Source organism: Rhinopithecus bieti, unplaced genomic scaffold (genome assembly GCF_001698545.2).
Source record: "Rhinopithecus bieti isolate Rb0 unplaced genomic scaffold, ASM169854v2 scaffold_6380, whole genome shotgun sequence".
NCBI lineage: Eukaryota > Metazoa > Chordata > Mammalia > Primates > Cercopithecidae > Rhinopithecus > Rhinopithecus bieti.
The window spans coordinates 7719293-7731603 of record NW_016806642.1 but is presented as its reverse complement, the minus strand read 5'-3'; the positions used below and the strand labels follow the sequence as shown (position 1 = coordinate 7731603).

At 40.9% G+C, this 12311-nt stretch overlaps 1 protein-coding gene across 6 annotated transcripts in view; it reads left to right on the top strand.

Annotated features, from left to right (window-relative positions):
• Positions 1-12311, top strand: part of PATJ (PATJ crumbs cell polarity complex component) — a 441042-nt gene that overhangs the window by 50659 nt on the left and 378072 nt on the right. For all 6 annotated transcript variants that reach the window (XM_017877225.1, XM_017877223.1, XM_017877224.1 and 3 more), the window contains exons 9-11: positions 1139-1238; positions 5286-5377; positions 7593-7734. In XM_017877225.1, the coding sequence (XP_017732714.1) occupies positions 1139-1238; positions 5286-5377; positions 7593-7734 (334 nt within the window). The remainder of the gene's footprint in view (positions 1-1138; positions 1239-5285; positions 5378-7592; positions 7735-12311) is intronic.

Below are 12311 nucleotides of genomic sequence, written 5' to 3'. Positions count from 1 at the left end.
AAAACAAAAAACCAACAACAAAGAAGAAAATAAAATAAGTTTTAGGTCGATATTTTTATATTACTGAACAATAATTGGTTTTACGTTTTGTTTCTAAATTTTTCTTTATGTTCGTAGTTCTTTCAGGTACAAATATAGCCTAACTTTTTTCTAAGTGGTTATATTAGCTTTCTATTGTTGTATAACAAATTTACTGGTTTAAAACAATGTCCTTTGTTAGTTCACAGTTCTGTAGGTCAGAATTCAGGGTGGGCTTGGCTGGGCTCTCTGCTTAGCTGCTGTAGCTTCTTTTTTTCCTTTTTCTTTTTTTTCTTTTTCTTTTTTGAGATAGAGTCTTGCTCTGTTGCCCAGCCTGGAGTGCAGTGGTGTAATCTCGGCTCACTGCAGCCTCCGCCTCTTGGGTTCAAGCGATCCTCCTGTATCAGCCTCCGAAGCAGTGGGGGTTACAGGCATGTGCCACCACGCCTGGCTAATTTTTGTATTTTTAGTAGAGACGGGGTTTTACCATGCTGGCCAGGCTGGTCTCAAACTCCTGACCTCGGTGATCTGCCCACCTCGGCCTCCCAAAATGCTGGTATTATAGGTGTGAGCCACTGTACCTGGCCTCTGCTTAGCTTCTTACGAAGGCCAAAATCAAGGTGTGGGCCTGGCTGAGCTCTTTTCTGGATGCCGTGGGGATAGTCCACGTCCAGTCTCATTCAGATTGTTGGCAGAATCTTGTTCCTTGCAACTGTAGGACTGAGGTCCCCTTTTATTTGTTGGCTGCCAGCCAGAGACCTCTTTCGGCTCCTTAAGGTCCCCCACATTACTTGTCACGTGACTTCCTCCGTCTTCAAACCACAAGTTGAGTCCTTAATGATTCAGATCTTTTTCATTTCCCTTTCTACTGCCAGCAGGAGAAAACTCTGCCTTTAAAGGACTCCAGTGATGAGATTAGGCCCACCTGGATAATCTCCATTTTGCCATGTAATATGGCATCAATAAGGAGTAGCATAAGGGATGGAAGGTCATGGGACCGTCTTAAAATTCTGCCTACCATAGGCGCTAAGAAAACACTTGACAAACCTTGCGCAGATTGACTATGTACACACAGGTATGCCACTAAGCATATATAATTAAATTTGGTTTTTCCTTTTAGGACAGTTCTCTTTTTGAAACTTACAATGTTGAGCTCGTGAAAAAAGATGGGCAGAGTCTTGGAATTAGAATTGTTGGCTATGTTGGAACATCTCATACAGGTAAATGAATCATTTCTATTTTATATTTGGAAATAATCGTAAAGGATGTTAAGGTTTCTATATAATAAAATTAAATACTTGAGGATTTTAATTTAAATCTTGAACAATAAAACCATGAATCTATGCTAGCAACCAGTCACTTCTCAGTGATTACAGAGTCACATTTTTATCTCAGTAGTTTTATAGCTGGCTTGATATCCATTAACAAAATAATATAGTTGGCCAGCTCAGTGTATAATATTTGAATTGTACCTTCTCTTGTTTGTAAAATAGCTATATTATGAATATTGTTAATATATTATGATAGATTAGATTTGTGATAAGTAAATTGGTTACTGTATATGTTTCATATTGTAAATGTTCCCAGAGTGTGACTATTATGTTTTATCACTAAAAAAAAAGTTAAAACAAGCATTTTCATTAGAACTATTTTCCTTTCATGTAAAAGGAATAAACTATGAGAATAAATACACAGTTCAAGTATCTCTGAATAAAACTCTCTCAACTCCTATCTGCAAAGCTTTGGTAACTTTCACTATAAGATTTATTCCTTTAATTTAAGATAATTATTAGGGTAAGAAAAAAATAAACTTTTCCATAAATATTTGCTAATAATATGAAAATTCAGAGTTATAAAATGTTCTGGTATTTTTTAATAGCAAGATTGCAGAGTTCATTTCCTTAAAAAAATTGTTATTTTGCATACTTACAGCAGGTGGAAGGATTAAGAGTGCTAATGTATTCAAAGTCCTGAATGAAATTCATGTCAGACCACCTTGTGCTATTTTAGCCTAATGAAATATCTTTTTTCAAACCTTTAGATTCTAAGTGCCACCTTTATTTAGGTTCAGAATTTAATGACATTCAAAAGAGCTCAGTGTGGATTGTATAATAATGTTGCAAAAAACCACTTTGAGTAGTTTTTAGTATGTTAAGTGTGGTTAGAGGAATCATTAGTTCCTAAACTTATGATTTTGTTCCTAAGTGAAAGTGAATGACTGGTAGAACATTGAGAAAATTTCATGTTTACATTACTGAAGAAAGGAAAGTATCTTTTTAATGTTTTACTTCTTTTTTTTTTTGAGACAGAGTCTCACTCTGTCGCCCAGGCTGGAGTGCAGTGGAGCAATCTTGGCTCACTGCACCCTTCACCTCCCAGTTTCAAGAGATTCTTCTACCCCAGCCTTCGGGTAGCTGGGACTGCAGGCATGCACCACCACGCCCAGATAATTTTTGTATTTTTAGCAGAGACAGGGTTTCACTATGTTGGCCAGGGCGGTCTCAAACTCATGACCTCAGATGATCCACCTGCCTTGGCCTCCCAAAGTGCTGGGATTACAGGCGTGAGCCACCATGCCTGGCCCATTTTATTTCTTTACCCTCAAAAGTTTTTTGGACTGGGTAGTTAGGGGTGGCAGGGAGCAGGTAAATCCAAACACAACTCAACATGCTTTTTAAAAAGTGGTCTTTGAAAATCGTTTTTGCTGTATTCTATTCATTGGATTTTGAGCAGTTCTGGAGAGGGTAGAAAATGAATAAGAAAAGTCTGTTCAGGGAGACAAATGTGTAAGAAACACTTAGTTCTTTTTTAAAAATTATTATTATCATTTTTTTTTTTCCTTTTCTGAGATGGAGTCTTGCTCTGTCACCCAGAGCTGTAGTGCAGTGGCGTGATCTTGGCTCACTGCAACCTCTGCCTCCCAGGTTCAGGTGACTCTTGTGCCTCAGACTCCCCAGTAGCTGGGACTACAGGTGCGCACCACCAGACCCGGTTCACATTCTGCAGATGTGAAATCTGCAGATATGCGGGGCCCACTGTACAAGCAAACTATCATGGTATGGCAGATGACATATTCAGTTTGTCAGAGGGAAATGGAGAATTCACAAAGAAGGCAGCTTTTGAGCTATGAATGGAAAAGAAGAAGGGTTTTGATAGGTCAAAGTTTACCAGAAGAAAGAAGCTAGAGAAAAGGTAAAATCATGAAAATGCTAGCTGTTTTGGGGGAAATGTCAAGTGTGTGCTGTGGACCAGGCTTGGTGGTTCATGCCTGTAATCCCAGCACTTTGGGAGGCTGAGGCTGGCGGCTCATTTGAGCCCAGAAGTTCAAGACCAGCTTGGGCAACATGGTGAAACCCTGTCTCTATAAAAAATTAAAAAAATTGTAGCTCCAGCTACTCAGGAGACTGAGGTGGGAGGATCGCTTGAGCTGGGGAGGCAGAAGCTGCAGTGAGCCGTGATTGTGCCACTACACACCAACCTGCAACCTGGGCAACAGAGCCAGGCCTTGTTTCAAAAAAGATAGTAATAATAAGAGTCTGGTGTGTCCAGACTTATTTTCTTGGAAAGTTGTAGTGGAAATTGAAGTCAAAAAATAAATTTGGGCAGATTATGGAAGGCCTTGACTGTGATTCTATGAAATTTATATTTTATTTTGTTGGCAATGGGAAGCAATTTATGTTTATTTTTTCTTATACAGTTTTTTTTTTTTTGAAACAGAATCTTGTTCTGTTGCCCAGGCTGGAGTACAGTGGCATGATCTCAGCTCACTGCATCCTCCACCTTCTGGGTTCAAGCGATTCTCCTGCCTGCCTCAGCCTCCCAAGTAGCTGGGATTAGACGTGCACCATCACGCCCAGCTAATTTTTGTACTTTCGTAGAAACAGGGTTTCGCCATGTTGGCCAGGCTGGTCTTGAACTCCTGACCTCAAGTGATCTCTCTGTCTCAGCCTCCCAAAGTGCTGGGATTACAGGTGTGAGCCACTGTGCCCGGAAATTTTTTTTTTTTTTTTTTTTTTTTTTTTAAGAGACAAGCCTTAAGCTTCTGGGCTCAGGTGATCCTCATGCCTCAGCCTCCAGAGTAGCTGGAATCACAGGCAATACACCATCACTCCTAGCTAATTTTAAAATTTTTTATAGAGATGACATCCCACTATGTCACCCAGGCTGGCCTCAAAGTCCAGGGCTCAGGTGATCCTCCCGCCTCAGCCTCCCAAAGTGCTGGGATTACAACTGAACAACTACACCTGGCCTACAAATAATGTTTTGAGTTTATTTGGAAATATAAATGTAAAATCATGCAGATCTATTGTGCTTTATTTTCCAGTTTCCGTTCCTGTCTCTGCCCATGGGAAGGCATGCTTTACAATTAAAGTTTTAAATTTTAAATTAAAAAAATTTTTGTAGCCATTTGTCTGTTTCAATGTTTTATTTTATAATATATAAAGATTATTTCATGTTGCTGAGCTCATACTAATTTTTGTTTGTAGTTGTTAAGACCATATGTGCTTTTCTGGGCCAGGCATGCTAGCTCATACCTGTAATCCCAGCACTTTGGGAGGCCTAGGTGGATGGATCACTTGAGGTCAGGAATTCGAGACCAGCCTGACCAACATGGTGAAACCCCATCTCTACTAAAAATATGAAAATTATCTGGATGTGGTGGTCGGTGCCTGTAATTCCAGCTACTTAGGAGGCAGGAGAATCGCTTGAACTCTGGAGGTGGAGGTTGCAGTGAGCTGTGATCGTGCCATTGCACTCCAGCCTGGGCAACAAGAGCAAAACTCCGTCTCAAAAAGGAAACAAACAAAAAGATAATATGTAGTTTTCTTATTTCTGTGTCTGTGAAGCTAACATGAGCAGTGATCTAAATATAGGCAGGAAGACCTAGGAGACTCTTGTCATAGTGATGGTAAAAAAAATGATGAAGTGTTATGCCACATCAGTAATAAGAGTAGAGACAGACTAAGAGAGAGTCAGACTTACTCTGGGCTCTCCTGAATTCCAGCTTAAATTAGAGTACATTTCATCAGGGTTCCATTACTGATTATTTTTCCAGAAGAGTAGTCATCAGTCAAATCATTTCAAATTCGGGTCACTTGAGATGGTGACAGTTTGAAATAATCCATCAATTTCTCTGCTTGTGTTCAAAATAGTATTTATCAAACCTCCAGTCAACCCCGTTAGCTAATTAACCTCTTGATACAAATTTTGCAATCAAGGCCTAATTAGAATTTTCTTCCTTTTTCTGTATGTCTGTGCACCTTAAGGGGAAGCTTCAGGGATTTATGTGAAAAGTATAATGCCTGGCAGTGCTGCATACCACAATGGCCGCATTCAAGTGAATGACAAAATAGTTGCCGTAAGTAATTAGCCTCTGTTTTAGGTTTGATTCTAGTTGAAAAAAAGGTTGATCATTATTATAATACATGTGAGGGGGGAATAGCTTAATATAGTTTTATAAGGTTTTTTAAAAAATTAAGTTTGTTGTACAGTAAAATCTCTTATTTTGGACTCTTCTTCCTACATTAACTTTTTTTTCACTGTCAGTAAATAAAGGATTCACTAAACATATTGGTAAAAAAATATATTTTTTCTATACATATATGTTTGAAAGATGTTCTAGCATTCTTCTAGAATACCCTGCGAGTACTACACTGTGTTCTTTAAACTCACCCATTTTATCTATAATTAATAGGCCATTAACCAGCTCTTTTATCTTTTGTGAAAGTAGTTTTCCTATTAATAATTATGAGTACAACTAAAATTGAGGTATTTTACATATTTAAGAATATAATAATTACCTTTTATCAATTAAAACTGGCCTTTCCCCCATTTAGTAGAAATTAGTTCAATTTATATATATACTTATATTAATGTCTGTACACATGTATACATACACATTGCTTAACATAGAAACAAATGCTGCGTGGTATGATTTGAGTCCTTGTCCTTCAAATCTATCTAAGAAAGCACATTTCATGACTTGTTGGCTTTAAAAGCCTTATGGGGGAAAGTTGAAATACTTATAGCTAGCTCAAAGAAGATTGAGAGAGGAAGCCTATTGGTCCAGATAGACTTCAGGAATTGGGCTTGACATAGATTAAGAATACTATTCTTGCTCACACTTTTTCAGAAAACTAGAAGACCTATTGGAGGGAGATCAGTGTGTTTCTTGAAAATATCATGTGGTGATATGAATAGAGGGATGAAGTATTAGATGGCTTCTTCAGTTTTGATAATAATTGGCTGGGTGCGGTGGCTCAAGCCTGTAATCTCAGCACTTTGGGAAGCCGAGGCGGGCGGATCACAAGGGCAGGAGATCGAGACCATCCTGGCTAACCCGGTGAAACCCTGTCTCTACTAAAAAAAAAATACAAAAAACTAGCCGGGCGAGGTGGCAAGCGCCTATAGTCCCAGCTACTCGGGAGGCTGAGGCAGGAGAATGGCGTGAACCCGAAAGGCGGAGCTTGCAGTGAGCTGAGATCCGGCCACTGCACTCCAGTCTGGGGGACAGAGTGAGACTCCGCCTCAAAAAAAAAAAAAAAAAAAGGGATGACTTCTATTAATACATCTTGAGAGCTATGTATAATAACTGGTCATCTTTTATGGCATTTTGAATTTTGAATTGCATCAGAGATTAAAGTCCTTTATAACTCTCAGTCTATTAGTTAAGTGACAAATTTGAATTTGCTTTCTAGTATGTGAGGAAGTTTACTCCAAGCATGTTTTACTAGTTTTACATCGCTTATTCAAGAATACATCCTAAGGTCTAAATAATGTCTTTTCTTTTCTTTTTACAACACCTTTTCTTTTCTTTACTTTTCTTTTCTTTTTCTTTCTTTTCTTCCTCTTTCTTTCCCTCCTTCCTCTTTCTTTCCTTCCTTCCCCCTTCCCTCCTTCCTCCCTTCCCTCCTTTCCCCTTGCCCGTCCTTCACCCCCTTCCCCCTTTTCCCCTCCTCCTTTTCCCCCTTCCCCCCTTCCCGCCTTCCCCAACTTCCCCCCTTCTCCTTCCTTCCTTCCTTCCTCCTCCTTCCTTTCGCTGTTTCCTTCCTTCCTTCCCTTCCGTTCCTTCCTTCCCTCCCGCTCCCTCCCTGCCTTTTTCCCCTTCCCGTACCCTTTTTAAAAACCTCCCTTCCGTCCCCTCCGCCCCTCCCTCCCTCCCTCCTTCCCTCCTTCTCTCCTTCCCTCCTTCCTTTGTCTTGCTCTGTCACCCAGGCTGGAGTGCAATGACACAATCTTGGCTCACTCCAACCACTGCTTCCCAGGTTCAAGCGATTCTCCTGTGTCAGCCTCCCGAGTAGCTGGGTCTACAGGTGTCTGCCACCACACCTGGCTAATGTTTGTATGTTTAGTAGAGATGGGGTTTCGCCATGTTGGCCAGTCTGGTCTCAAACTCCTGACCTCAGGTGATCCACCCAGCTTGGCCTACCAAAGTACTGGGATTACAGGCACGAGCCACCATACCTGGCCTAAATAATTTATTTTTGGACTGAAAGGAATTGCCTCATTTTTGCCAGAGCTAAAAATAGTAGCTAACTTGAAACCTCTGTTTAATGTTTCTCTTGATGTTTTAGGTCGATGGCGTGAACATTCAGGGTTTTGCCAACCAAGATGTTGTTGAAGTATTACGAAATGCAGGGCAGGTGGTACACCTAACCCTAGTTCGAAGGAAGACATCCTCATCTCCTTCTCCACCTGAACCACTTTCAGCCAGAGGTGATTTAATTTGCCACCCCTCTATCCCTCAAGTAGTTTATATTTGGAAGAGCAGTTCAATTTTGGAAGTTGCTCCATGAGTCTCAGCAGGAAATGTTGTCCCGCCTCGTGTAATGCACTGATGGAGAAATGAGTCAGCTCATTTGTTCATCGAAGAAGTGTTTTCTTTGCTTACTATGTCAGTCAGAATGGTAGGATGTGCACCTTGACATGCACTAAGCTCTGAGAGCATCTCTAAATGGAGATGAAAATCATTTTTTCTAAAAGCTTTCAAATTTCATTGATTACATATATTTGAATAATAAAGCGTTGACACCTTTGTTGGGGGAATCTCATTTGTCTAATGCTTTGACGTTTTGCAGACTTCAGGTTTCCTATTACTGCCTCAAAAAAAGGCTGGAGTGCAGTGGCATGATCTTGGCTCACTACAACCTCTGCCTCCTGGGTTCAAGTGATTCTTATGCCTCCACCTCCCAAGTAGCTGGGACTATAGGCATGTGCCACCACACACAGCTAATTCTGTTTGTATTTTTAGTAGAGACGAGGTTTCACCATGTTAATCAGGCTGGTCTCAAACCCCTGACCTCAGGCGATCTGCCTGCCTTTGTTTTCCAACATGCTGTAATTACAGGTGTGAGCCACCGCGCCCAGCCAGATTTCCTATTACTTTTAACAATATATTTTATTCTAGTCTGCTTCTTGATTTACTTTTTGAGGTATACTGAGAGAAAATAAAACACGTATCTGTCTTTTGTTTTTTTTTAAGACAGGTCTCACTTTGTTGCCCAGGCTGGAGTGCAGTGGCACGATCATGGCTCACTGCAGCCTTACTTCCTGGGCTCAAGTTATCCTCCCACCTCAGCCTCTTGAGTAGCTGGGACCACAGGCAAGCACCACCAAACCCAGATAATTTATTTATTTATTTATTTTGTAGAGATGGGGTCTTTCCTGGGTTGCCCATGCTAGTCTCAAACTCCTGAGCTCAAGTGATCCACCTGCCTTGGCCTCCTAAAGTACTGGGATTACAGGTGTGAACCACAGTGCCCGGCTGCATGTCAGTTTTTTTTTTTTTTTTTGAGACGGAGTCTCGCTCTGTCGCCCAGGCTGGAGTGCAGTGGCCGGATCTCAGCTCACTGCAAGCTCCGCCTCCCGGGTTTACGCCATTCTCCTGCCTCAGCCTCCCGAGTAGCTGGGACTACAGGCGCCCGCCACCACGCTCGGCTAGTTTTTTGTAATTTTAGTAGAGACGGGGTTTCACCATGTTAGCAGGATGGTCTCGATCTCCTGACCTCGTGATCCGCCCGTCTCGGCCTCCCAAAGTGCTGGGATTACAGGCTTGAGCCACCGCACCCGGCCGCATGTCAGTTTTTAATTATCAACTTATAAATGTATAGATGAACAAAAGTTGATAATCATGGAAACACATATTCAATTTAGAATGAGTGACTTACTGGGTGCAGTAATTCTAACCATGCTTGGTGGCTCACGCTTGTAATTCCAGCACTTCTGGAGGCCGAGGCAGGAGAATCGCTTGAGGCCAGGAATTTAAGACCAGCCTGGCCAACATAGGGAGACCCCTTCTGTACAAAAAATTAAACATTAGCTGGGCCTGGTGGCACCCACCTGTATTCCCAGCTGCTCAGGAGACTCAGGCAGGAGGATGACTTGAACCTAGGAGTTTGAGGCTTCAGTGAGCAAAAAAGTTGCCACTGCATGCTGGCCTGGGTGACAGAATCAGACCTGTCTCTTAAAAGGAAAAAAACAAAAACAAAAACGTGACTAGCTATATAACTAAGAAGTAAGAAATACTTCAATTAGAATTTGACAGAAGATCATTTTTTTTCTTCTGGAAATATTCCTCTGAAGATGCAATACACCTGGAAGCCTTTGCTTTCAGCCAATAGTGATTTGTATTTCAGTTGGAACTTCTTTTATGTGATAGTAGAACTTTTGTTGCTGAAAGACAGATCCAACTGCATCCAATGTATGAAATTAAAAATTGCCTAAATAGTGCAAATTGTACAAATGCCATTTAATTTTTTAATTAACTAATTATTTATTTATTTTTATTTATTTTTTGAGACGGAGTCTTGCCCTGCCGCCTAGGCTGGAGTACAGTGGTGCGATCTCGGCTCACTGCAAGCTCTGCCTCCTGGGTTCACGCCATTCTCCTACCTCAGCCTCCCGAGTAGCTGGGACTACAGGCGTCCACCACCATGCCTGGCTAATGCTTTGTATTTTTTAGTAGAGACGGGGTTTCACTGTGTTAGCCAGGATGGCCTCGATCTCCTGACCTCGTGATTTGCCTGCCTCGGCCTCCTAAAATGCTGGGATTACGGGCCTGAGCCACCGCGACCGGCCTATTTATTTATTTTCGAGATGAAGTTTCATTCTTGTCACCCAGGCTGGAGTGCAATGGCGCCATCTTGGCTTACTGCAACTTCCACCTCCCGTGTTCAAGTGATTCTCCTGCCTCAGCCTCCCGAGTAGTTGGAATTACAGGTGCTGCCCGCCACCACGCCTGGCTAATTTTTTTATTTTTAGTAGAGACAGGGTTTCATTATGTTGGCCAGGCTGTTCTCAAACTCCTGACCTCGTGATCTGCCTGCTTTGGCCTCCCAAAGTGCTTGGATTACAGGCGTGAGCCACCCCCCCGCCTGGCACAAATGCCATATTGACCTTAAATGGCTTACATAAATATTTATATAAATATGTTTTTTTTTAATTTAACAATTTTTTTATTTTTATAGATTCAGGGGATAAATGTGTAGGTTTATTACATGGATATATATGCATAGTGTTGGGGTTTGGGCTTCTAGTATACCCATCACCCAAATAGTGAACATCATACCAAATATGTAATTTTTCAACCCTCACCCCCTCTCCACCAGCCTCCTTCATCCTGGGATCCACAATGTTTAGTATCTTCTTCTGCAAGTCCGTGTGTACCCATTGTTTAGCTTCTACTTATAAGTGAGAACATGGAGTGTTTAATTTCCTGTTTCCAAGTTATTTCACTTAGAATAATGGCCTCCAGCACCATTCATGTTGCTGAAAACAAAACAGAACAGAACATAATTTCATTCTTTTTATGGCTGTATAGTAGTCCCTGGTATATACTACATTTTCTGTATCCTATCATCTGTTGATGGACACTTAGATTGCTTTCATGACTTTGGTATTACAAATAGTGCTGAAATAAACGTACTAGTACCTGAGTCTTTTTGATAGAACTATTTCTTTTCCTTTGAGTAGATACCAAGTAGTGGAGTTACTGGGTCAAATGGTTGTGCTATTTTTAGTTCTTTAAGAGATCTCCATACTGTTTTCCACATGGACAGAAGTTGTGCTAATTTACATCCCCACCAACAGTGTGTAAGTGTTCCCTTTTCTCCACATCCTTGCCAATATCAGTTATTTTTTGACTTTTTAATAATGGCCGTTCTGACTGATACGGGATGGTATCTCATTGTGGTTTGAATGTGGTTTTAATTGCAGGATTGTTAGTTTGTTGGCTACTTATATATCTACTTTTGAGAAATGTCTGTTCATGTATTTTTCCCACTTTTTAATGGGGAGTTGTTTTATTCTTATTGAGTTGTGTGAGTTCCTTCTAGAACCTGAATATTAGTCATTCATTGGAGACATACTTTGCAAATATTTTCTCCCATTCTGTAGGTTGTCTGTTTACTGTGTTGACTATGTGGACTACTTATTTTGCTATGCAGAAGCTTTTTTTAAATTTAATTTTTATTTTTTTAAATTATACTTTAAGTTCTAGGGTACATGTGCACGACGTGCAGGTTTGTTACATATGTGTACATGTGACATGTTAGTGTGCTGCACCCATTAACTCATCATTTATATTAGGTATTTCTCCTGATGCTACCCCTCTCCACTCCTCCCACCCTACAACAGTCCCCGGTGTGTGACGTTCCCCACCCTGTGTCCAAGTGTTCTCATTGTTCAGTTCACACCTATGAGTGAGAACGTGCGGTGTTTGGTTTTCTGTCTTTGCAATAGTTTGCTCGGAATGATGGTTTCCAGCTTCATCCATGTCTCGGCAAAGGACATGAACCCATCCTTTTTTATGGCTGCATAGTATTCCATGGTGTATATGTGCCACATTTTCTTAATCCAGTCTATCATTGATGGACATTTAGGTTGGTTCCAACTCTGCTATTGTGAATAGTGCCACAATAAATATACATGTGCATGTGTCTTTAAAGCAGCATGATTTATAATCCTTTGGGTATATACCCAGTAATGGGATGGCTGGATCAAATGGTATTTCTAGTTCTAGGTCCTTGAGGAATCGCCACACTGTCTTCAACAATGGTTGAACAAGTTTACACTCCCACCAACAGTGTAAAAGTGTTCCTATTTCTCCACATCCTCTCCAGCACCTGTTGTTTCCCCTCTTTTTAATGATTGCCATTTTAACTGGTGTGAGATGGTATCTCATTGTGGTTTTGATTTGCATTTCTCTGATGGCTGGTGGTGATGAGCATTTTTTCATGTGTCTGTTGGCTGCATAAATGTCTTCTTTTGAGAAGTGTCTGTTCATATCCTTTGCC